This window comes from Oncorhynchus nerka, linkage group LG20 (genome assembly GCF_034236695.1).
Source record: "Oncorhynchus nerka isolate Pitt River linkage group LG20, Oner_Uvic_2.0, whole genome shotgun sequence".
Classification (NCBI taxonomy): Eukaryota; Metazoa; Chordata; class Actinopteri; order Salmoniformes; family Salmonidae; genus Oncorhynchus; species Oncorhynchus nerka.
In genome coordinates this window covers 432,047-459,740 of record NC_088415.1, presented here as the reverse complement: position 1 = coordinate 459,740, position 27,694 = coordinate 432,047, and the positions used below count along the sequence as shown (strand labels likewise).

The 27,694-nt window shown below is 44.3% G+C and overlaps 1 protein-coding gene across 2 annotated transcripts; it reads left to right on the top strand.

Moving 5' to 3' along the window:
- The first annotated feature begins 2,585 nt into the window (after nt 1–2,585).
- On the top strand, nt 2,586–27,694 carry LOC115123312 (deoxyribonuclease gamma-like). 2 transcript variants are annotated; one of them, XM_029652651.2, is made up of 6 exons: nt 2,586–2,666; nt 18,567–18,719; nt 19,118–19,206; nt 19,296–19,385; nt 20,824–20,936; nt 27,546–27,694. In XM_029652651.2, exons 2-6 carry the CDS (start codon nt 18,576–18,578, stop codon nt 27,674–27,676), a joined length of 567 nt encoding a protein of 188 aa, XP_029508511.1. In that variant the 5' UTR covers nt 2,586–2,666; nt 18,567–18,575; the 3' UTR covers nt 27,677–27,694. The 2 variants fall into 2 exon arrangements, with proteins under 2 accessions (XP_029508511.1, XP_029508512.1); XM_029652652.2 differs by having other exon boundaries at nt 2,612–2,670.

Sequence of the window (27,694 nt, the reverse complement as noted above, 5' to 3'; positions counted from 1 at the left end):
TATTTGGGCGGTAAAGCAAATTGGAGTGGGTCTAGGGTGTCAGGTAGGGTGGAGGTGATATGGTCCTTGACTAGTCTCTCAAAGCACTTCATGATGACGGAAGTGAGTGCTACGGGGCGGTAGTCGTTTAGCTCAGTTACCTTAGCTTTCTTGGGAACAGGAACAATGGTGGCCCTCTATTATTGACTGTACCTTTGTTTATCCCATGTGTAACTCTGTTGTTTTTTGTCGCACTGCTTTGCTTTATCTTGGCCAGGTCGCAGTTGTAAAAGAGAACTTATTCTCAACTTCCCTACCTGGTAAAATAAAAAAATTATATAAGAAATGTGATTGTGTAGAAATGCAGGAAATTCGTTTTAGATTCCCAAAAACAATTGAGGTTATTTCCCCTGACTTTTTAAACCAAAGCGCCCTGGCTATTTTAATTATTTTAGATGACCTGTCAACGAGTGAGGCTTAGCAGGTATAGTAATGAGTGTTGCCAGGTGTTGTAATGAGGGTTATCAGGTGTTGTAAAGGGGGTTATCAGGTAGAGGAATGAGGGTTGCCAGGTGTATATCATGATGGGGCACAGGTGTTGTAATGAGGGTTGCCAGGTGTGGTAATGAGGGTTGCCAGGTGTGGTAAACCGGGTTGCCAGGTGTGGTAATCCGGGTTGCCAGGTGTTGTAATCCGGGTTGCCAGGTGTTGTAATGAGGGTTGCCAGGTGTTGTAATGAGGGTTGCCAGGTGTTGTAATGAGGGTTGCCAGGTGTTGTAATGAGGGTTGGCAGATGTAGTAATGAGGGTTGCCAGGTGTTGTAATGAGGGTTGCCAGGTGTTGTAATGAGGGTTGCCAGGTGTTGTAATGAGGGTTGCCAGGTGTTGTAATCCGGGTTGCCAGGTGTTGTAATGAGGGTTGCCAGATGTAGTAATGAGGGTTGCCAGGTGTTGTAATGAGGGTTGCCAGGTGTTGTAATGAGGGTTGCCAGGTGTTGTAATCCGGTGTTGTAATGAGGTTGCCAGGTGTTGTAATGAGGGTTGCCAGGTGTTGTAATGAGGGTTGCCAGGTGTTGTAATGAGGGTTGCCAGGTGTTGTAATGAGGGTTGCCAGGTGTTGTAATGAGGGTTGCCAGGTGTTGTAATGAGGGTTGCCAGGTGTTGTAATGAGGGTTGCCAGGTGTAGTAATGAGGGTTGCCAGGTGTTGTAATGAGGGTTGCCAGGTGTTGTAATGAGGGTTGCCAGGTGTTGTAATGACGGTTGCCAGGTGTTGTAATGACGGTTATCAGGTAGAGGAATGAGGGTTGCCAGGTGTATATCATGATGGGGCACAGGTGTAGTATTGAGGGTTGCCAGGTGTTGTAATGAGGGTTGCCAGGTGTTGTAATGAGGGTTGCCAGGTGTTGTAATGAGGGTTGCCAGGTGTTGTAATGAGGGTTGCCAGGTGTTGTAATGAGGGTTGCCAGATGTAGTAATGAGGGTTGCCAGGTGTTGTAATGAGGGTTGCCAGGTGTAGTAATGAGGGTTGCCAGGTGTAGTAATGAGGGTTGCCAGGTTTTGTAATGAGGGTTGCCAGGTGTAGTAATGAGGGTTGCCAGGTGTTGTAATGAGGGTTGCCAGGTGTTGTAATGAGGGTTGCCAGGTGTTGTAATGAGGGTTGCCAGGTGTAGTAATGAGGGTTGCCAGGTGTTGTAATGAGGTTGCCAGGTGTTGTAATGAGGGTTGCCAGGTGTTGTAATGAGGGTTGCCAGGTGTTGTAATGAGGGTTGCCAGGTGTAGTAATGAGGGTTGCCAGGTGTTGTAATGAGGGTTGCCAGGTGTTGTAATGAGGGTTGCCAGGTGTAGTAATGAGGGTTGCCAGGTGTAGTAATGAGGGTTGCCAGGTGTAGTAATGAGGGTTGCCAGGTGTAGTAATGAGGGTTGCCAGGTGTAGTAATGAGGGTTGCCAGGTGTAGTAATGAGGGTTGCCAGGTGTTGTAATGAGTGTTGCCAGGTGTTGTAATGAGGGTTGCCAGGTGTTGTAATGAGGGTTGCCAGGTGTTGTAATGAGGGTTGCCAGGTGTTGTAATGAGGGTTGCCAGGTGTAGTAATGAGGGTTGCCAGGTGTTGTAATGAGGGTTGCCAGGTGTTGTAATGAGGGTTGCCAGGTGTTGTAATGAGGGTTGCCAGGTAGAGGAATGAGGGTTGCCAGGTGTGCGTAATAATAGGTTGCAAGGACTGTGGTTAGTAGACCTGCGACGTCGAGCACCGGAGAGGGGGAACAAGATTAGACGAGACACAGATAAACATATAACCAACTCATAACTAAAAATCTGTAACGTTCCACAAGACGTTGCTAAACATGTTCTTTCTCTTCAATTTGCTTTTTTTGGATTTACAAAACTTTCTTAATTAAGAATAGATTTTTTCTTAACTGCCATTTTTTTCCTTAACTACTGTACAAACTTGTTATTTTGTGAATCTGAGCCCTCTTCATACTGCTGGGTTGACAGTGAGACAGTGACGGGGGCTGCAACAACTCAGGTTTCAGTGTGTGTGTGTGTGTTTGCCTGCGTGTTTTTATGGAACTCGTCAGCTGCAGTGACCCCTCCTACAGGAAGCAGAGAGGGGTGGGGTGGGATAGAGAGGGTAGCAGCGGGGCAGTCTTCTCTTGAACCAGGAAGAAGAAAGTAAGCCGACTCCAACAAGTTAGTAAGACCACAGAATGTAATGTAATTTGTCTGTGTGTGTCGTCTTTCTATCAACCTTTAATTCTCTTTAATTCCACGTCTGTATTTATATACCAAACGCCAAGGGAGAATTTGTCCCACACCTCTGTTATATGGGACTCTGGTCTCCTTTAGTGTGTCCAATGTGTTTCTTGAGAGCGTGTTTTTTTTTGTGCTTGTGTGTGAGAGAGAGGGAGGGAGCGAGGTATCAGTATATAACACACATGGGTGTTTCAGTGTGATTCTCCTTAGTACAGCGTCTGTTGTAGTACAGTCGGCTAAGGAACAGTTGGTGTAATAGAGGTACTGAAATGTGACTCTGGTTCCGTGCCTTCAGAAAGTATTCATACCCCTTGACTTATTCTTCATTTTGTGGTGTTGCAGCCTGAATTCAAAACAGATTAAATGTATTTTTTCTCTCACCCATCTACACACAATACCCCATAATGACATAATTTACATAAGTATTCACACCCCTGAGTCAATACATGTTAGAATCACCTTTGGCAGTGATTATAGCTGTGAGTCTTTCTGGGTAAGTCTCTAAGAGATTTGCAAACCTGGATTGTACAATATCTGCACATGATCCTTTTTTAAATTCTTCCAACTCTGTCAAGTTGGTTGTTGATCATTGATAGACAGCATTTTAAAGTCTTTTCATTGCAAGACAGACATTTTTCAAGATTGTCAAGCCGATTTAAATCAAAAGTGTAACTAGGCCACTCAGGAACCATTCAATGTTGTCTTGGCATGTTTGGCCTTGTGTTTTGTGTTATCGTCCTGCTGAAAGGTGCATTTGTCTCCCAGGGTCTGTTGGAAAGCAGGCAACCAGGTTTTCCTCTATTTCCTCCTCTATTTTGCCTGTGCTTAGCTGTATTGTTTCACTCCCCAGTCCTTAACAATGAAAAGCATACCCATAACATGATGCAGACACCACCATGCACTCTAAATCCTTAATGATGACAAGCATACCCATAACATGATGCAGCCACCACCATGCTTGAAAATATGAAGAGTGGTACTCAGTGATGTGTTGTGTTGGATTTGCCCCAAACATAATGCTTTGTATTCAGGACAAAAAGTTCATTTTTTTGCCACATTTTTTTGCAGTATTACTTTAGGATGCATGTTTTGGAATATTGTTATTCTGTTCAAGCTTCCTTATTTTCAGTCTGTCATTTATGTTAGTGTTGTGAAGACGCTACATTGTTGTTGATCCATCCTCAGTTTTCTCCTATCACAGCCATTAAACTCTGTAACTGTTTTAAAGTCACCATTGGCCTCATGGTGAAATCCCTGAGCAGTTTCCTTCCTCTCTGGCAACTGAGCTAGGAAGGACGTCTGTATCATTGTAGTGACTGGGTGTATTGATACACCATCCATAGTGTAATTAATAACTTCACCATGCTCAAAGGGATATTCAATGTCAGATTTTTTTTACCCATCTACCAATAGATGCACTTCTTTGCAAGGCATTGGAAAACCTCTCTGGTCTTTGTGGTTGAATCTGTTTTTGAAATTCACTGTTCGACAGAGGGACCTTCCAGATAATTGTATGTGTGGGGTACAGAGATGAGGCAGTCATAAACAACCATGTTCAACACTATTATTGCACACAGAGTGAGTCCATGCAACTTATTATGTGACTTGTTAAGCACATTTTTACTTTTAATTATTTAGGCTTTCCATAACAAAGGGGTTGAATACTTATTGACTCAAGACATTTCAGCTTTTCATGTTTAATTAATTTGTAAAAATGTCTAAAAGCAGAATTCCACTTTGTCATTATGGGGTATTGTGTGTAGACCAGTGACACAACATTTCAATGTGATACATTTTAAAATCAGGCTGTAGAGAAATATTATATTTTGAGGTGTGTGAAAACTTTCTGAAGGCACTGTAGTATGTGGAGTGTGTGTGTGTGATAGAGAGTGTATGTGGGGTGTGTGTGTGATAGAGAGAGAGAGAGAGAGTGAGAGTGTGTATGTGGGGTGTGTGTGATAGAGAGAGAGAGAGTGTGTATGTGGGGTGTGTGTGATAGAGAGTGTGTATGTGGGGTGTGTGTGTGATAGAGAGAGAGTGTGTATGTGGGGTGTGTGTGTGATAGAGAGAGAGAGAGAGTGTGTATGTGGGGTGTGTGTGTGTGATAGAGAGTGTGTATGTGGGGTGTGTGTGCGATAGAGAGAGAGAGAGAGAGAGAGAGAGAGAGAGAGAGTGTGTATGTGGGGTGTGTGTGTGATAGAGAGAGAGAGAGAGAGAGTGTGTATGTGGGGTGTGTGTGTGATAGAGAGAGAGAGTGTGTATGTGGGGTGTGTGTGTGATAGAGAGAGAGAGTGTGTATGTGGGTGTGTGTGTGATAGAGAGAGAGAGAGTGTGTATGTGGGGTGTGTGTGTGATAGAGAGAGTGTGTATGTGGGGTGTGTGTGTGATAGAGAGAGTGTGTATGTGGGGTGTGTGTGTGTGATAGAGAGAGAGAGAGTGTGTATGTGGGGTGTGTGTGTGATAGAGAGAGAGAGAGTGTGTATGTGGGGTGTGTGTGTGATAGAGAGAGAGAGAGTGTGTATGTGGGGTGTGTGTGTGATAGAGAGAGAGAGAGAGAGAGTGTGTATGTGGGGTGTGTGTGTGATAGAGAGAGTGTGTATGTGGTGTGTGTGTGATAGAGAGAGAGAGAGAGTGTGTATGTGGGGTGTGTGTGTGATAGAGAGAGAGAGAGTGTGTATATGTGGGGTGTGTGTGTGTGTGTGAGAGAGAGAGAGAGAGAGAGAGAGAGAGAGAGAGAGAGTGTGTGTGTATGTGGGGTGTGTGTGTGAGAGAGAGAGTGTGTATGTGGGGTGTGTGTGTGATAGAGAGAGAGAGAGTGTGTATGTGGGGTGTGTGTGTGATAGAGAGAGAGAGTGTGTATGTGGGGTGTGTGTGTGATAGAGAGTGTGTATGTGGGGTGTGTGTGTGATAGATAGAGAGAGAGAGAGAGTGTGTATGTGGGGTGTGTGTGTGATAGAGAGAGAGAGAGAGAGAGTGTGTATGTGGGGTGTGTGTGAGAGAGAGAGAGAGTGTGTATGTGGGGTGTGTGTGTGATAGAGAGAGAGAGTGTGTGTGTGATAGAGAGAGAGAGAGAGAGAGAGAGAGAGATAGAGAGAGTGTGTGTATGTGGGGTGTGTGTGTGATAGAGAGCGAGAGAGAGTGTGTATATGTGGGGTGTGTGTGTGATAGAGAGAGAGAGAGAGAGAGAGTGTGTATATGTGGGGTGTGTGTGCGTTACATTTCTCTGCTATGCCTCAGTAAATTAAGGATAATTAAAATTAGAGTTATCTCAACCCTCCAGAGAGTTATATGGTCCCTGGAGTTAGTGTCGATGACTGGCGTTCATTGGGACAGAATACTTTTAACTCCATTAAGAGTATCCAAAGACAGGGCCCCTCCCACAGATGTGTATCCAAAGACAGGGCCCCTCCCACAGATGTGTATCCAAAGACAGGGCCCCTCCCACAAATGTGTATCCAAAGACAGGGCCCCTCCCACAGATGTGTATCCAAAGACAGGGCCCCTCCCACAGATGTGTATCCAAAGACAGGGCCCCTCCCACAGATGTGTATCCAAAGACAGGGCCCCTCCCACAGATGTGTATCCAAAGACAGGGCCCCTCCCACAGATGTGTATCCAAAGACAGGGCGTTCAATCTATGGAGTTATCCACAGATGTGGGAGGGGCCTCAGTGTCATATTTCCCAGTATGCTTGAATGTTTTGGTATCTACTGGAGAGCTCCTCTTTATCTACACCCATTCAGCGTCGTTCACACCCTCTTAAGCTTTAGCCCCAACCATCTCTTTAAGGAGCGTTCAGAGCGCCACATTGGACGCTCTGGCCAAGGAGTAGGAGTGATCCAAGCGTGCTGCCCTAACAACAGCAGTCAAGCACCCAAGCTAACTGGCCAACATTGACTAGCTTTCTAGCTACTTCCAGACACAAATGAGAGAACAGCTCACTCTGACCATTCTACTCGCCCTAGCAGAGCTGGTTAGGCTGTTTTCATGTTATCCAGCGTGTTGGTGACTGTAACTGTGCTGCTGGCAACAATGTAATGATGCTTTTTGCCAACGTTTACTGACACTGGCCATATTCAGCAGGTGTTGAGTGTTCGTACATTCATCAGTTATTCTGCGCTCTGGCACACCCAGACAAGAATACTCTGAAATCAGAGTAGATAGCCAGAGAGAATTTACCAGCTACGTCTATCAACAGTTGTTGCAGGTACATCATGAACATTCTACTGAAATGGTTACTTGCATAGTGGAGTCTTTTGTTTAGACATGTAGCTAGCCAACTCATGACGTTACTACCCTGCATGAATCTGCAGGTAGCTAACCAACCAGGTTCAATGTTAGCTAGCTCACATTAGGCTATAATTAGCTAAGCAAATGGATTTCTGATTAGAATAATATTACTACACAGATCATACACGTAATGTTAGCTAGCGAGCCAGCCAGTTAATGTTAGCTAGCGAGCCAGCCAGTTAATGTTAGCTAGCGAGCCAGCCAGTTAATGTTAGCTAGCGAGCCAGCCAGTTAATGTTAGCTAGCGAGCCAGCCAGTTAATGTTAACTAGCGAGCCAGCCAGTTAATGTTAGCTAGCGAGCCAGCCAGTTAATGTTAGCTAGCGAGCCAGCCAGTTAATGTTAGCTAGCGAGCCAGCCAGTTAATGTTAGCTAGCGAGCCAGCCAGTTAATGTTAGCTAGCGAGCCAGCCAGTTAATGTTAGCTAGCGAGCCAGCCAGTTAATGTTAGCTGGCAAGCTAACAGTACACTTTAACTTGAAATGAAAACATCTTTCTGACTGAAGTAGAAACGTGTAATAACTGAAAATGTAGCTAGCTAGACTATCTTACCCACGTACAAGGATGGACGCTTCTCCCTCTCTGTCATAGATGCCATGGTGGTCCTTAGTTTGAAGATGTAATCCGGAGACGGGTGTTTTCTCCATCTCCTTAGCTATCATACTGTAATTCCACTGATTTCAAAACTCAGTCCTCCAAAATGTGGAGGGCAACACGTATGCAGTTGTACTACGTGATATCTTTCAAAAAAAGCTGCGTTAGACAGGATTACATACTGACCTGCTCAAATAGATGCGTGGTACATGGCAGACCAATCCAAACTCATCTCTCGGGCATGTCCAGCCCACTCATTATCTCATCAAATCATGGCTAGCGGGAAGGTTACTGACTTTTAGCACGTCATTTATCAATTGTATTTGTATTTTTACATGGCATCCAAGTTAGTTATTAAGGCACATGAAAGTGTATATGTTCAAGAAGGCATTTCTGCCCAAAAACACATTTGGCTCAAATGGTGCTCCTGTGAAGTAGTGACTCGCAACATATGCCTAGTTTCCTGAAACGAGTCACACATAAACTCCCAAATAGTGTTAAATTTGACTCCATAGGAGTTAAATTAACTCTGCCAATTTGACGATGTACAGCTGTAGTTTCAGTCTGGGTTGAATGTAGGGTGAATCTTACTTAGCCTGTGTTGCACCCTGCTGGTTTTACCCCAAACAAACCAAACTGCAACTGTTAGGTCATTATCAAGTACTTACCATGTAACTATTAAGCCTAACGGTCTAGAGAGTTGGAAAAGACAGTAGGAACTCACCACTGTCACTCTGAGCTCACGTGACATTCAGGGAGCATCTCAAATGATCTCTGTGTCTTGTCAGCTGGGAACATCCAACCTAGCCTGTAGGCTAGTTGAAGTCTTGGGGGTTTAATGTAGTATGAATCTAGTGTGTAGACTAGTTTAAATGGTCCTATGTGGCTCAGTTGGTAAATCGTGGAGCTTGCAATGTATTGTGGGTTCAATTCCCATGGGTACCCACTCATAAAATGTAAGCAATGCGCACACAACTGTCAGTCACTTTGGATTAAAACGTCTGATAAATGGCATATTACAGTATGTATACGTCTGGGTTTAAGTACTCCCACTGGGCTTTAATGAATCCTTAACTAATCACACTGCAATTGTTCGGTCATTATTGAGTAATTACCATGTAACCATTAATGACTTGGACCTCGTATTTAACTCCATGTACATGTGTGTATTAATATATTATATATATTATAGTATTAATACACATTATGTGAATTGAAAATGTATTTTATTACTGAGACACTCGGAGAGTTTGGGGTCACAGCCAGGGTCACCATTATCTAGCACTCCTGGAGCAATTAGGGTTAAGTGCCTTGCTCAAGGGCACAACCTTTCGGTTACTTGCACAACGCTCTAGTCTAGCTGTTAGGCTATCTGACACCCACCCCTAGAGAGAAGGTATGAGGCACAAGAGCTTAGCGGGAAACTGTAGAGAAGGTACGAGGCACAAGAGCTTAGCGGAAACTGGAGAGAAGGTATGAGGAACAAAGAGCTTAGCGGGAAACTGGAGAGAAGGTACGAGGCACAAGAGCTTAGCGAGAAACTGGAGAGAAGGTACGAGGCACAAATAGCTTAGCGGGAAACTGTAGAGAAGGCACGAGGCACAAGAGCTTAGCGAGAAACTGGAGAGAAGGTATGAAGAACAAGAGCTTAGCGGGAAACTGGAGAGAAGGTATGAGGAACAAGAGCTTAGCTGGAAACTGGAGAGAAGGTATAAGGCACAAAGAGCTTAGCTGGAAACTGGAGAAAAGGTGTGACGAAGTTACGTGACTGAACATGACTTTCAATAGCCCGATTGCCAAACAGATCTGGCACCAGTGTGGAGGATGAATCAGAGTTAGTTGGGTAACATAGATAAATAAATATTATAATAAATAAGATGTTTTATTTATATAATATGCTTATGTGAGATACTTTTCATTAGAATGTCTCCCTTTGGACTATACTGTTGGCAGTTGCACTTTTCCCTTCTCAGCTAGGGCTCAGTCAGTTAGGGCTCAGTCACTTAGGGCTCAGTCAGCTAGGGCTCAGTCACTTAGGGCTCAGTCAGCTAGCGCTCAGTCACTTAGGGCTCAGTCAGCTAGGGCTCAGTCACTTAGGGCTCAGTCAGCTAGGGTTCAGTCAGCTAGGGTTCAGTCAGCTAGGGTTCAGTCAGCTAGGGTTCAGTCAGCTAGGGTTCAGTCAGCTAGGGTTCAGTCAGCTAGGGCTCAGTCAGCTAGGGCTCAGTCAGCTAGGGCTCAGTCAGCTAGGGCTCAGTCAGCTAGGGCTCAGTGACATAGGGCTCAGTCACTTAGGTCTCAGTCAGCTAGGGCTCAGTCACTTAGGGCTCAGTCAGCTAGGGCTCAGTCACATAGGGCTCAGTCAGCTAGGGCTCAGTCAGCTTAGGGCTCAGTCAGCTAGGGCTCAGTCAGTTAGGGCTCAGTCAGTTAGGGCTCAGTCACTTACTATGAAGTACCAAGAATGAGATTAGAACCTCATTTTAGAGACCCAACTGAACGATAATTTATAGCTAATGCTATCTAGCTATGGGATACTCCTCTTTCAAGTAAAAGGCCCTTTGTGAACTGTTCCTAAGATTTGTGGTTCGTCATGTAAATTGAGAGGGGTGTATCTTTGCTATAAAAGATCTGTTGCCATTATGTTGGGGCTCATTTATAGGCACTGAATTGATCTGAGTCAAAGGGCTATTGTAAAGCTCATATTATTAAAATATGAAGTTTAAGTATAACTCTGAGTGGTGTGTGGTTTGTAACTCTCCTCATTTGGTAATACAGGAATTTGCCACGACACCAGGCTAGACATTCAAGCCAATCACAGCATTCTGAAAGAGCGCTATAAAGATGATTTAGTGTAATTTCTCTCCTTTCCTCACTCGTAATTTTCTTCTTTGTCATGCTGAGTAAAATAGTGCTAGTCAGCTCGATATATAACAAAAGTCTACAGGATCAGTGTCCCTAAACCGGGACAGTTGTTGCTCAATATTCTTGTTAATCTAACCGCAGTGTCCAATTTACAGTAGCTATTACAACAACAAAAATACCATGCTGTTGTTTGAGGAAAGTGCACAACAACAAAACACGAATCAGGCAACTGGTTTGACACATTAACCTCTGAAGGTAAATAATGTACTTACATTCAGTAATCTTGCTCTGATTTGTCATCCTGAGGGTCCCAGAGATAAAATGTAGCGTAGTTTTGCTTGAAAAAAATCTAATTTTTATTTTATTCAAATGTCGAAACTGGGTTCACAGTTTGACCACACTGCAGTCCCTGCCATCTAGATGTGTGAAGGTTAGTGTATTTTCTGTAGGGAAACTAATGATCCATTCCTTGGAGGGTGTAAACTTACATTGTTTTTTAATTACCATATCATTTTTGTTTGTTCTCTATAGTTATGTACTTGAAAATATATTATTTGACCAATTCGGCACATTCGGGCAAACTCCTGGCAGACTTGATAGAAAATGTTGGGAAGTGATGTAATTCTTCACTGGATCAGTCTGAAACGTTGCACACACATTGCTGCCATCTTGTGGACAACATCTAAATTACACCTAGAATCCCATCTCTATGTATGGAATTTCTCTTGCATTTCAAAGATGATGAAAAAATTAAATGTGTGTTTTTAATTTTATTATCTTCTACCACATCCTACATTAATTTAAAAATAGTGGCAGTATGAATCTGAAGGAGATTTTATGTATCTTCATCATGATCTTTCTGTCTCACGGTACTATAACGTTAAACTGTGTGGGACTGAAGTTGTGTATATTTTAGTTCAGGGATATTCAACCTGGGGTCTGGCCCTCTAGGGTTCCATGGAGGTACTGTAGGGAGTCTGCGATCCAAAAATGTTTTTTTCATTTTTATTTCAATGTTTTCATTAATATTATTAGCAACAACTAAATATGTTGTTGCATGCCTACACTCTTAGAAAAAAAGTTGCTATCTAGAACCTTAAAGGGTTCTTTGACTGTCCCAGTAGGGTGACCCCTCTGAATAACCTTTTTTTTTGTGTTTCAGGTAGAACCCTTTTGGTTGCAGGTAGAACCCTTTTGGTTCCAGGTAGAACCCTTTTGGTTCCAGGCAGAACCCTTTTGGTTCCAGGTAGAACCCTTTTGGTTGCAGGTAGAACCCTTTTGGTTCCAGGTAAAATCCTTTTGGTTCCAGGTAGAACCCTTTTGGTTTCAGGTAGAACCCTTTTGGTTGCAGGTAGAACCCTTTTGGTTGCAGGTAGAACCCGTTTGGTTGCAGGTAGAACAGGTAGAACCCTTTTGGTTCCAGGTAGAACCCTTTTGGTTCCAGGTAGAACTCTTTTGGTTGCAGGTAGAACCATTTTGGTTGCAGGTAGAACTCTTGGAGTTCCATGTAGAAGCCTTTCTACAGAGGGTTCTACATGGAATACAAAAGGGTTCTACCTGGAACCAAAAAGGGTTTGTACCTCAAACCATAAATGGTTGTCCTATCGGCACAGCTGAAGAGTAAGAAGAGTAAGACGAGCTGAAGAGTGAGTATACTGTAGAAAAGATGAGAATATCTTTTTTCTGAGAGTTTACAGTAGAGAAGAGGAGAATATCATCTTTCTAACGATGTCAACTTTATTTCTCAGCTCCTAATATTGAGCCAATTACACTCTTTGTAGTATCTGACAGGCTTTGACAAAGAACCTGCTAATAGGCTACAAGCCTCAATTACACTACTTGGCTTTGAAAAATCACCCGTGAGTACCAGTCGCGGTAAGTACTGCTGGCTGCTGGTGAGCGCTCTTTACTTGGACATACATTTTTACCAAGACATAACGTTTGTTTAACCAGCTAAATAGCAGCTTTTAGTGATAATGTGTTAAGAGTGACCGTTCGAGCTAATAGGCTATGTTAGAGTTTAAACTTCCCTTTCAAATTATGTGGGGAGGTCAAAATAATGAAAACTAAATATATTATTTTTAAAATGTTGATTACTTCTCCTTGCCATTATCATTCATCTGATAAACTTTTTTTTGTTACTAACATATGATAGGGTTAATGGGCCACTGGTTTGCCTGGGAGGGGTCCCTGGGCCAGTGGTTTGTCTTGGAGGGGTCCCTGGGCCACTGGTTTGCCTGGGAGGGGTCCCTGGGCCACTGGTTTGCCTGGGAGGGGTCCCTGGGCCACTGGTTTGCCTGGGAGGGGTCCCTGGGCCACTGGTTTGTCTTGGAGGGGTCCCTGGGCCACTGGTTTGCCTGGGAGGGGTCCCTGGGCCACTGGTTTGCCTGGGAGGGGTCCCTGGGCCACTGGTTTGCCTGGGAGCGGTCACTGGGCCACTGGTTGACTAACGAGACATGGTGTGATGAAGGAAACATACAGGAACTCAAATCCTTCTGTTCACCTGATTTAGAATTCCTCACAATCAAATGTAGACCGCATTATCTTCCAAGAGAATTCTCTTCGATTATAATCACAGCCGTATATATCCCCCCCCAAGCAGACACATCGATGGCTCTGAACGAACTTTATTTAACTCTTTGCAAACTGGAAACCATTTATCCGGAGGCTGCATTCATTGTAGCTGGGGATTTTAACAAAGCTAATCTGAAAACAAGACTCCCTAAATTTTATCAGCATATCGATTGCGCAACCAGGGGTGGTAAAACCTTGGATCATTGTTACACTAACTTCCGCGACGCATATAAGGCCCTGCCCCGCCCCCCTTTCGGAAAAGCTGACCACGACTCCATTTTGTTGATCCCTGCCTACAGGCAGAAACTTAAACAAGAGGCTCCCACGCTGAGGTCTGTCCAACGCTGGTCAGACCAAGCTGACTCCACACTCCAAGACTGCTTCCATCACGTGGACTGGGACATGTTTCGTACAAGGTCAGATGAAAATATTGACGAATACGCTGATTCGAGCTGTGCGAGTTCATTAGAACGTGCGTCGAAGATGTCGTTCCCATAGCAACGATAAAAACATTCCCAAACCAGAAACCGTGGATTGATGGCAGCATTCGCGTGAAACTGAAAAAGCGCGAACCACTGCTTTTAATCAGGGCAAGGTGTCTGGTAACATGTCCGAATATAAACAATGCAGCTATTCCCTCCGCAAGGCTATTAAACAAGCTAAGCGTCAGTACAGAGACAAAGTGGAATCTCAATTCAATGGCTCAGACACAAGAGGCATGTGGCAGGGTCTACAGTCAATCACGGACTACAAGAAGAAACCCAGCCCAGTCACGGACCAGGATGTCTTGCTCCCAGGCAGACTAAATAACTTTTTGCCCGCTTTGAGGACAATACAGTGCCACTGACACGGCCTGCAACGAAAACATGCGGTCTCTCCTTCACTGCAGCCGAGGTGAGTATGACATTTAAACGTGTTAACCCTCGCAAGGCTGCAGGCCCAGACGGCATCCCCAGCCGCGCCATCAGAGCATGCGGACAGACCAGCTGGTTCCGCTAAGGTGAATGCTAAACGAGCTGCAGGGTCGGGATCGTTCTGATATCCGTCATCATGAAGTGCTTTGACATATTCAATCCTGAATCCACATATACCAGTCTGCTGATTTGCTGACTTTGAACCCAGCAACTGCCGGCAGCCCGCAGATGCTTCAAGAGGGCCACACTGAGGCATTGTTCCTGTTCCCCCAAGAAAGCTGGAAGGTAACTGAGCACATACCTGTGTAAACAACTGTTTTCTGTGATGAACCTGAACAAAACATCAATCTGAAGTCCCTGAGGATTTCTTCAGCCTGGAGCAAAAACATTGATGAATAGCACTCACTTATCACCCTCAACTCAAACAAGTGAACATCATCATGAAGTTTTACTCAGTTCAAGCTTTGAGAGACTCCTTAAACAAAGTGTCAAGGTATTTCAATCCAATTATATTTTAAAATAGTCACCTTGCCACCCTAATCCTTTGCTAAAATAGAAAATATAGTCTACTGATGGTGCACCCTTGGCATTTAATGTTCATGTTACCCACTTTATATAAAGGAAATTTGTCTTTTGTGTCTGCCCAAAATTAAAGATTACTGACAGAGTCCACATACGATGCAATTCAGTAGGTTCAATTAGGTTCACTAGACACTGCAAATTTTCACTGAACATAACAGTCCGGCCCTCCTTGTAGCTGGACAAGAGGAATACCTTATCCATTTGACTTTGACACCCTGCCCTAGAGAATGCTGTTCATCAACCACACTGCACACAGCCCGGCACCTGGACAAGAGGAATTCAACAATGCCATAGTACCCTCCAAGCTCGTCATCAAGCTCGAGACCCTGGGTCTCGACCCCGCCCTGTGCAACTGGGTACTGGACTTCCTGACGGGCCGCCCCCAGGTGGTGAGGGTAGGCAACAACATCTCCTCCCCGCTGATCCTCAACACGGGGGCCCCACAAGGGTGTGTTCTGAGCCCTCTCCTGTACTCCCTGTTCACACCCACGACTGCGTGGCCACGCACGCTCCAACTCAATCATCAAGTTTGCGACGACACAACAGTGGTAGGCTTGATTACCAACAACGTTTCTGTGTGAAATGGCTTTTCTGTGTGACGAGACGGCCTACAGGGAGGAGGTGAGGGCCCTCGGAGTGTGGTGTCAGGAAAATAACCTCACACTCAACGTCAACAAAACTAAGGAGATGATTGTGGACTTCAGGAAACAGCAGAGGGAACACCCCTATCCACATCGATGGAACAGTAGTGAAGAGGGTAGCAAGTTTTAAGTTCCTCGGCATACACATCACAGACAAACTGAATTGGTCCACTCACACTGACAGCGTCGTGAAGAAGGCGCAGCAGCGCCTCTTCAACCTCAGGAGGCTGAAGAAATTTGGCTTGTCACCAAAAGCACTCACAAACTTCTACAGATGCACAATCGAGAGCATCCTGGCGGGCTGTATCACCGCCTGGTACGGCAACTGCTCCGCCCTCAACCGTAAGGCTCTCCAGAGGGTAGTGAGGTCTGCACAACGCATCACCGGAGGCAAACTACCTGCCCTCCAGGACACCTACACCACCCGATGTTACAGGAAGGCCATAAAGATCATCAAGGACATCAACCACCCGAACCACTGCCTGTTCACCCCGCTATCATCCAGAAGGCGAGGTCAGTACAGGTGCATCAAAGCTGGGACTGAGAGACTGAAAAACAGCTTCTATCTCAAGGCTATTAGACTGTTAAACAGCCACCATTGAGTGGCTGCTGCCAACACACTGTCATTGACACTGACCCAACTCCAGCCACTTTAATAATGGGAATTGATGGGAAATGATGTAAATATATCACTAGCCACTTTAAACAATGCTACCTTATATAATGTTACTTACCCTACATTATTCATCTCATATGCATACGTATATACTGTACTCTACATCATCGACTGCATCCTTATGTAATACATGTATCACTAGCCACTTTAACTATGCCACTTTGTTTACTTTGTCTACATACTCATCTCATATGTATATACTGTACTCGATACCATCTACTGTATGCTGCTCTGTACCATCACTCACTCATATATCCTTATGTACATATTCTTTATCCCCTTACACTGTGTATAAGACAGTAGTTTTAGAATTGTTAGTTAGATTACTTGTTGGTTATCACTGCATTGTCGGAACTAGAAGCACAAGCATTTCGCTACACTCGCATTAACATCTGCTAACCATGTGTATGTGACAAATAAAATTTGATTTGATTTGGTTTGCCTGGGAGGGGTCCCTGGGCCACTGGTTTGTCTTGGAGGGGTCCCTGGGCCACTGGTTTTTCTTGGATGGGTCCCCTGGGCCACTGGTTTGCCTGGGAGTGTTCCCTGGGCCACTGGTTGTCTGGGAGGGGTTCCCTGGGTCACTGGTTTGTCTTGGAGGGGTCCCCTGGGCCACTGGTTTGCCTGGGAGGGGTCCCTGCCACTGGTTTGCCTGGGCCACTGGTCTGCCTGGGAGGGGTCCCTGGGCCACTGGTTTGCCTGGGAGTGTTCCCTGGGCCACTGGTTGTCTGGGAGGGGTTCCCTGGGTCACTGGTTTGTCTTGGAGGGGTCCCCTGGGCCACTGGTTTGCCTGGGAGTGTTCCCTGGGCCACTGGTTTTCCTGGGAGGGTTCACTGGGCCACTGGTTTGCCTGGGAGGGGTCCCTGGGCCACTGGTTTGCCTGGGAGGGGTCCCTGGGCCACTGGTTTGCCTGGGAGGGGTCCCTGGGCCACTGGTCTGCCTGGGAGGGGTCCCTGGGCCACTGGTCTGCCTGGGAGGGGTCCCTGGGCCACTGGACTGCCTTGGAGCGGTCCCTGGGCCACTGGTCTGCCTGGGAGGGGTCCCTGGGCCACTGGACTGCCTTGGAGCGGTCCCTGGACCACTGGTCTGCCTGGTAGGGGTCCCTGGGCCACTGGACTGCCTGGGAGGGGTCCCTGGGCAAGACCACTGGTTTAGCTTACACATTTTTTATGAATATTGAGAAATTTCTATTTAACTCAACTGCTACTTGAGTTAAAGTCCCCCAGTCCCCCAGACCCCCAGTCCCCCAGACCCCCAGTCCCCCAGACCCCCAGATGTCTTAGAATGTTGTTGTTTCCCTGAACTAACTTACCTGATTCACCTATTCAGGGGCTTGATGATTAGTTGACAAGTGTAATCAGGTGTGCTAGCGTAGCAGAGTTAAGAACGTGCCATAAGCTCACTCCAAAGCTAGCTTGAACTGTCATGGATGACGCCATCCAAGAGGTAACATTTGGGTGGCTCAAACCCTTGGTGCATTGTCAAGAAGCAGGGTTGCTGGTGTTTGTGATCAGATGATCACTGGTTCAAGCCCAGTATGGACAGTGGAGGAAGCGCAACTGTTAGCGTCAGTTTCATTAACTATAGAATAGTTCAAATAAATGTTTTTATTTGATTTCATTGAACCTTTATTTAACTAGGCAAGTCAGTTAAAAACAAATTCTTATTTACAATGACGGCCTACCAAAAGGCAAAAGGACTCCTACAGGGGCTGGGATTAAAAATGTAGGACAAAACACACATCCCGACACGACAACACTATATAAAGAGAGACCAAAGACAACAGCACAACATGGCAGCAACACATGACAACACAGCATGGTAGCACCACATGACAACACAGCATGGTAGCACCACATGACAACACAGCATGGTAGCACCACATGACAACAACAGGGTAGCAACGCAGAATGGTAGCAACACATGACAACACAGCACGGTAGCAACTCAACAATGGAGATGTCTATTTAACAAGGAGAGTTTAAAAAAACGCTGATTTAGGATACACAATTCATATGATTATTGAGAGATTTCTACATAACTTTGTGACTGACTGATTGACTGGCTGGCTGACTGACTGACTGGCTGGCTGGCTGACTGGCTGACTGGCTGACTGGCTGACTGACTGGCTGACTGACTGACTGACTGGCTGGCTGACTGGCTGACTGGCTGACTGACTGGCTGACAACTGACATGACAACACTGGCTGATGGCACCACTGGCTGGCTGACTGACAGCTGGCTGGCTGACTGGCTGGCTGACTGACTGACTGGCTGGCTGACTGACTGGCTGACTGGCTGACAGACTGGCTGGCTGACTGGCAACTGGAGATGACTGGCTGACTGACTGGCTGACTGAGTTGAAAAACGACTGACTGATTGACTGGACTGACTGAATTCATGACTGATTGGCTGACTGAGATTTGGCTGACATGACTGGCTGACTGACTGGCTGACTGGCTGACTGACTGACTGGCTGACTGACTGGCTGACTGGCTGACTGGCTGACTGGCTGACTGGCTGACTGACTGGCTGACTGACTGGCTGACTGACTGGCTGACTGGCTGACTGGCTGACTGACTGACTGACTGGCTGACTGACTGGCTGGCTGGCTGACTGGCTGACTGGATGACTGACTGGCTGACTGACTGGCTGACTGACTGGCTGACTGATTGACTGACTGATTAACAAGATTCTGCCTCTTCCACAGCTTGGCACCATGTCATCCTCTTGCTCCCTCCTCTTCCTCCTCTCTCTGAGCGGGGTGAAGCTGATCTCAGGGTTTAAGATCTGTGCCTTTAACGTCCAAAGCTTTGGAGACTCCAAGTCACGCAACACTGAAGTCATGCACACACTAATACGGGTGAGAGTTTCATGCGTGCACACACACACACACACTCGCAGGGTCAACCAGCTATACATACACACACACACACCTACACACACTCGCAGGCTGCAGCAGGGCTTATCAGAGGGCTGTGTGTGAGTGAACCTGGATGACATATGATCTCATGACTGAAGCAGTCAGAACCTGACATAGAGACCTGTACAGACATGATAGAGAGGAGAGGAGAGGAGAGGAGAGGAGAGGAGAGGAGAGGAGAGGAGAGGAGAGGAGAGGAGAGGTGAGGAGAGTGTGAGAGTTGACCCTTCCATACCATAACTGCCTTATACATACCCAGACACACACCCACACACACACCCAGACACACACCCACTATTTTCAGATTAAAGCTGAAAGTGTGTGTGTGTGTGTTTCAGATCGTGTCTCGTTGTGATGTGTGCCTGCTACAGGAAGTGAGAGACACTAAACAGAAAGCCATACCGCTGCTGATAACTCAACTGAACAGGTCAAACACACAAACACCTAAATATCCATGTGTTCAGAGGTTGTAAATGTGAGTGTGTATATCAAGAGGGTTTTTCTCTTCTCTATCAGGCATAACAGCCAGAACCAGTATGATTATGTGGCCAGTGAGCGGCTGGGCAGGACACCTAGCTACCAGGAGCAGTATGTGTTTGTGTTCAGGTGAGCCCAGGACACCTAGCTACCAGGACCAGTATGTGTTCAGGTGAGCCCAGGACACCTAGCTACCAGGAGCAGTATATGTTCAGGTGAGACCAGGACACCTAGCTACCAGGACCAGTATGTGTTCAGGTGAGACCAGGACACCTAGCTACCAGGACCAGTTTGTGTTCAGGTGAAATTAGGACACCTAGCTACCAGGACCAGTATGTGTTCAGGTGAGACCAGGACACCTAGCTACCAGGACCAGTATGTGTTCAGGTGAGACCAGGACACCTAGCTACCAGGACCAGTTTGTGTTCAGGTGAAATTAGGACACCTAGCTACCAGGACCAGTATGTGTTCAGGTGAGACCAGGACACCTAGCTACCAGGAGCAGTTTGCGGTCAGGTGAGACCAGGACACCTAGCTACCAGGACCAGTATGTGTTCAGGTGAGACCAGGACACCTAGCTACCAGGACCAGTTTGCAGTCAGGTGAGACCAGGACACCTAGCTACCAGGAGCAGTTTGCGGTCAGGTGAGACCAGGACACCTAGCTACCAGGACCAGTTTGTGTTCAGGTGAGACCAACTATCATCATCATCACCTTTATTGGGGGCGGCAGGTAGCCTAGTGGTGAGAGCAGGTAGCCTAGTGGTAAGAGCAGGTAGCTTAGTGGTTAGAACATGTAGCCTAGTGGTTAGAGCAGGTAGCCTAGTGGTTAGAGCAGGTAGCCTAGTGGTTAGAGCAGGTAGCCTAGTGGTTAGAGCAGGTAGCCTAGTGGTTAGAACAGGTAGCCTAGTGGTTAGAGGGGCGGCAGGTAGCCTAGTGGTTAGAGCAGGTAGCCTAGTGGTTAGAGGGGCGGCAGGTAGCCTAGTGGTTAGAGAAGGTAACCTAGTGGTTAGAGCAGGTAGCCTAGTGGTAAGAGCAGGTAGAACATGTAGCCTAGTGGTTAGAGCAGGTAGCCTAGTGGTTAGAGCAGGTAGCCTAGTGGTTAGAGCAGGTAGCCTAGTGGTTAGAGCAGGTAGCCTAGTGGTTAGAGCAGGTAGCCTAGTGGTTAGAACAGGTAGCCTAGTGGTTAGAGGGGCGGCAGGTAGCCTAGTGGTTAGAGCAGGTAGCCTAGTGGTTAGAGGGGCGGCAGGTAGCCTAGTGGTTAGAGCAGGTAACCTAGTGGTTAGAGCAGGTAGCCTAGTGGTTAAAGCGTTAGACTAGTAACCGAAAGGTTGCTGGATCTGTTTCCCCAATCTGACAAGGTAAACATCTGTCCTTCTGCCCCTGAACAAGGCAGTTAACCCACTGTTCCCTGGGAAGCTGTCATTATACATAAGAATGTATTCTCAACTGTCTTGTTAAATAAAGGTTTCAGGTAGAATAGTCCTCTTTTCCTGTGCAGGACTGAGTCTATAACAAGCTTGTTTTATATGATTAGAAAAGTCTGATTACTGTGTGTTTGTGTGTAGGATTGGCTCTGTGACAGTAACAGATCAGTACCAGTATTCGGACATGTTACCGGGAGACGAGGACGCCTTCTCCAGAGAACCCTTCATCGTCCGCCTTCACACCCCCAAGACAGGTAGCACTGCTGTTATAACACTGTTATAAGTTATCGTAGGGGTGTTACAAACAGTCGTCAGATGTTATTACAGGTACATTGGAGTGAATCAATTGAGTTGAGAACATCATGGAGATAGGATTAAACAGACATGACATCATGAGATGGGATTAAACAGACATGACATCATGAGATGGGATTAAACAGACATGACATCATGAGATGGGATTAAACAGACATGACATCATGAGATGGGATTAAACAGACATGACATCATGAGATAGGGTTAAACAGACATGACATCATGAGATAGGGTTAAACAGACATGACATCATGAGATAGGGTTAAACAGACATGACATCATGAGATAGGGTTAAACAGACATGACATCATAGAGATAGGGTTAAACAGACATGACATCATAGAGATAGGGTTAAACAGACATGACATCATAGAGATAGGATTAAACAGACATGACATCATAGAGATAGGATTAAACAGACATGACATCATAGAGATGGGATTAAACAGACATGACATCATGAGATAGGATTAAACAGACATGACATCATAGAGATAGGATTAAACAGACATGACATCATAGAGATAGGATTAAACAGACATGACATCATAGAGATAGGATTAAACAGACATGACATCATGAGATAGGGTTAAACAGACATGACATCATGAGATAGGGTTAAACAGACATGACATCATGAGATAGGATTAAACAGACATGACATCATGAGATAGGGATTAAATTAAACAGACATGACATCATGAGATAGGGAAACAGACATTAAAAACAGACATGACATCATGAGATAGGGTTAAACAGACATGACATCATGAGATAGGGTTAAACAGACATGACATCATAGAGATAGGATTAAACAGACATGACATCATGAGATAGGGTTAAACAGACATGACATCATGAGATAGGGTTAAACAGACATGAGATAGGGTTAAACAGACATGACATCATGAGATGGGATTAAACAGACATGACATCATGAGATAGGGTTAAACAGACATGACATCATGAGATAGGATTAAACAGACATGAGATGGGATTAAACAGACATGACATCATGAGATGGGGTTAAACAGACATGACATCATGAGATAGGATTAAACAGACATGACATCATGAGATGGGATTAAACAGACATGACATCATGAGATAGGGTTAAACAGACATGACATCATGAGATAGGGTTAAACAGACATGACATCATAGAGATAGGGTTAAACAGACATGACATCATAGAGATAGGATTAAACAGACATGACATCATAGAGATAGGATTAAACAGACATGACATCATAGAGATAGGATTAAACAGACATGACATCATGAGATAGGGTTAAACAGACATGACATCATGAGATAGGATTAAACAGACATGACATCATGAGATAGGATTAAACAGACATGACATCATGAGATTAAACAGACATGACATCATGAGATAGGGTTAAACAGACATGAGATAGGATTAAACAGACATGACATCATGAGATAGGGTTAAACAGACATGACATCATGAGATAGGGTTAAACAGACATGACATCATAGAGATGGGATTAAACAGACATGACATCATGAGATAGGGTTAAACAGACATGACATCATGAGATAGGGTTAAACAGACATGAGATAGGGTTAAACAGACATGACATCATGAGATAGGGTTAAACAGACATGACATCATGAGATAGGATTAAACAGACATGAGATGGGATTAAACAGACATGAGACAGACATGACATCATGAGATAGGATTAAACAGACATGACATCATGAGATAGGATAAACAGACATGACATCATGAGATAGGGTTAAACAGACATGAGATAGACATCATGATTAAACAGACATGACATCATGAGATAGGGTTAAACAGACATCATGAGATAGGATTAAACAGACATGACATCATGAGATAGGATTAAACAGACATGACATCATGAGATAGGGTTAAACAGACATGACATCATGAGATAGGGTTAAACAGACATGACATCATGAGATAGGGTTAAACAGACATGACATCATGAGATAGGATTAAACAGACATGACATCATGAGATGGGATTAAACAGACATGACATCATGAGATAGGGACATTAGGAACAGACATGACATCATGAGATAGGATTAAACAGACATGACATCATGAGATAGGATTAAACAGACATGACATCATGAGATGGGATTAAACAGACATGACATCATGAGATAGGATTAAACAGACATGACATCATGAGATAGGATTAAACAGACATGACATCATGAGATAGGGTTAAACAGACATGACATCATGAGATAGGATTAAACAGACATGACATCATGAGATAGGGTTAAACAGACATGACATCATGAGATAGGGTTAAACAGACATGACATCATGAGATAGGATTAAACAGACATGACATCATGAGATGGGATTAAACAGACATGACATCATGAGATAGGGTTAAACAGACATGACATCATGAGATAGGATTAAACAGACATGAGATGGGATTAAACAGACATGACATCATGATAGGATTAAACAGACATGACATCATGAGATAGGATTAAACAGACATGAGATGGGATTAAACAGACATGACATCATGAGATAGGATTAAACAGACATGACATCATGAGATAGGATTAAACAGACATGACATCATGAGATTAAACAGACATGACATCATGAGATAGGGTTAAACAGACATGAGATAGGATTAAACAGACATGACATCATGAGATAGGGTTAAACAGACATGACATCATGAGATAGGGTTAAACAGACATGACATCATAGAGATAGGATTAAACAGACATGACATCATGAGATAGGGTTAAACAGACATGACATCATGAGATAGGGTTAAACAGACATGAGATAGGGTTAAACAGACATGACATCATGAGATGGGATTAAACAGACATGACATCATGAGATAGGGTTAAACAGACATGACATCATGAGATAGGATTAAACAGACATGAGATAGGATTAAACAGACATGACATCATGAGATAGGATTAAACAGACATGACATCATGAGATAGGATTAAACAGACATGAGATAGGATTAAACAGACATGACATCATGAGATAGGATTAAACAGACATGACATCATGAGATAGGATTAAACAGACATGACATCATAGAGATAGGATTAAACAGACATGACATCAGATTAAACAGACATGACATCATGAGATAGGATTAAACAGACATGACATCATGAGATAGGATTAAACAGACATGACATCATGAGATAGGATTAAACAGACATGACATCATGAGATAGGATTAAACAGACATGACATCATGAGATAGGATTAAACAGACATGACATCATGAGATAGGATTAAACAGACATGACATCATAGAGATAGGATTAAACAGACATGACATCATGAGATAGGATTAAACAGACATCATGAGTTAGGATTAAACAGACATGACATCATGAGATAGGGTTAAACAGACATGACATCATGAGATAGGGTTAAACAGACATGACATCATGAGATGGGATTAAACAGACATGACATCATGAGATGGGATTAAACAGACATGACATCATGAGATAGGATTAAACAGACATGACATCATAGAGATAGGGTTAAACAGACATGACATCATGAGATGGGATTAAACAGACATGACATCATGAGATAGGGTTAAACAGACATGACAGCATGAGATAGGATTAAACAGACATGACATCATGAGATAGGATTAAACAGACATGAGATAGGGTTAAACAGACATGACATCATGAGATAGGATTAAACAGACATGACATCATGAGATAGGATTAAACAGACATGAGATAGGATTAAACAGACATGACATCATGAGATAGGATTAAACAGACATGACATCATGAGATAGGATTAAACAGACATGAGATAGGGTTAAACAGACATGACATCATGAGATAGGATTAAACAGACATGACATCATGAGATAGGATTAAACAGACATGAGATAGGGTTAAACAGACATGACATCATGAGAGGATTAAACAGACATGACATCATGAGATGGGATTAAACAGACATGACATCATGAGATAGGATTAAACAGACATGACATCATGAGATAGGATTAAACAGACATGACATCATGAGATAGGATTAAACAGACATGACATCATGAGATAGGATTAAACAGACATGAGATAGGGTTAAACAGACATGACATCATGAGAGGATTAAACAGACATGACATCATGAGAGGATTAAAAACAGACATGACATCATGAGATTAAACAGACATGACATCATAAATTAAACAGACATGACATCATGAGAGGATTAAACAGACATGACATCATGAGATAGGATTAAACAGACATGACATCATAGAGATAGGATTAAACAGACATGACATCATGAGATAGGATTAAACAGACATGACATCATGAGATAGGATTAAACAGACATGACATCATATGGAGTCTTGTCATTTCCGCCTCTCTCTCGTACATATAACAACAAATGATGGGACTATTAGCATGTCTCTTTCTCTGTCTCTCTCTCTCTCTGTCTCATTCTCTGTCTCTCTCTCTCTGTCTCATTCTCTGTCTCTCTCTCTCTGTCTCATTCTCTGTCTCTCTCTCTCTGTCTCATTCTCTGTCTCTCTCTCTCTCTCTCTGTCTCTCTCTCTCTGTCTCATTCTGTCTCTCTCTCTCTCTCTCTCTCTCTCATTCTCTGTCTCTCTCTCTCTCTGTCTCTCTCTCTGTCTCTCTCTCTTTCTCTGTCTGTCTCTCTGAAACTCTTTCTCTCTCTCTCTCTCACTCTCTCTTTCTATGACTCTTTCTCTGTATCTCTCTCTCTCTCACTCTCTCTCTTTCTCTGTATCTCACTCTCTGTCTCTTTCTCTGTATCTCACTCTCACTCTCTTTCTCTGTCTCTTTCTCAATCTCAATTCAATTTCAATTTAATAAGGGCTTTATTGGTATGGGAAACAGGTCTACATTGCCAAAGCAAGTGAAGTAGATAATAAGCAAAAGTGAAATACACAATCAAAATTAACAGTAAACATTACACTCACAAAAGTTTCAAAAGAATAAAGACATTTCAAATGTCATATCATGTCTATATACAGTGTTGTAACAATGTGCAAATAGTTAAAGTACAAAAGGGAAAATAAATAAACATAAGTATGGGTTGAATTTACAATGGTGTTTGTTCTTCACTGGTTGCCCTTTTCTTGTGGCAACAGGTCACAAATCTTGCTGCTGTGATGGCACACTGTGGTATTTCACCCAGTAGATATGGGAGTTTATCAACATTGGGTCTGTCTTTGCTTTGTGTGTCTGTGTAATCTGAGGGAAATATGAGTCTCTAATATGGTCATACATTTGGCGGGAAGTTTGTGGGCAGTGAGCACATAGCCTGTCTTCTCTTGACAGCCAGGTCTGCCTACGGCGGCCTTTCTCAATAGCAAGGCTATGCTCACTGAGTCTGTACATAGTCAAAGCTTTCCTTAAGTTTGGGTCACAGTGGTCAGGTATTCTGCCACTGTGTACTCTCTGTATAGGGGCCAAATACCATTCTAGTTAGTTTTTTTGTTAATTCTTTCCCATGTGTTAAGTAATTATCTTTTCTCATGATTTGGTTGGGTCTAATTGTGCTGCTGTCCTGGGGCTCTGTGGGGTCTGTTTGTGTTTGTGAACAGAGCCCCAGGACCAGCTTGCTTAGGGGACTCTTATCCAGATTCATCTCTCTGTAGGCTTTGTTATGGTAAGTTTGGGAATCGCTTCCTTTTATGGTTGTAGAATTTAACGGCTCTTTTCTGGATTTTGATAATTAGCGGGTATCATCCTAATTCTGCTCTGCTCTGCATTATTTGGTGTTCTACGTTGCACACGGAGGATATTTTAGAAGAATTTTGCATGCAGTCTCAATTTGGTGTTTGTCCCATTTTGTAAATTCTTGGTTGGTGAGCGGACCCCAGACCTCACAACCATAAAGGGCAATGGGTTCTTCAACTGATTCAAGTAGTTTTAGCCAGATCCTAATTGGTATGTTGACTTTTATTTTCCTTTTGGTGGAATAGAAGGCCCTCCCTGCCTCTCTCTGTCTCCCCATATCTGTCTCTCCCCTCTCTCTGTGTCTCTGTCTCTCCCTGTCTCTCTCTCTACCTCTCTCTGTGTCTCTCTCCCCCTCTCTCACTCTCTCCCTCCCTGCCTCTCCCTATGTCTCTCCTTCTCTCTCTCTATCGCTCTCTCTATCGCTGTCTCTCTCCCTCTCTGCCTCTCCCTATGTCTCTCCTTCTGTCTCTCTCAATCTCTGTCTCTCTCTCCATTCCTCTCTCTCCCTCACTCACTCTCTGTATCTCTCTCCCTGCATCTCTCTTTCCCTGCCTCTCTCTCCCTGCCTCTCTCCCTCTCTCACACCATCTCTCTGTCTCATTCTCTCTCTTTCTCTCTCTCCCTCACTCTCTGTATCTCTCTCCCTGCCTCTCTCACTCTCTGTCTCTCTCTCCCTTCCTCTCTCTCCCTCACTCACTCTATATATCTCTCTCCCTGCCTCTCTCTCTTTCCCTGCCTCTCTCTCTCTCTCTCACACCATCTCTCTGTCTCATTCTCTCTCTTTCTCTCCAGCCATACGGGACTTTGTGTTAGTACCCCAGCACACCACTCCCACCAACGCTACTAAAGAGATCGATGCCCTCTACGATGTCTTCCTGGATGTCAAGAAGAAATGGAAGACAGAGGTAACAGTGTTTCTGTGATTTATTGTGATGGTGTAG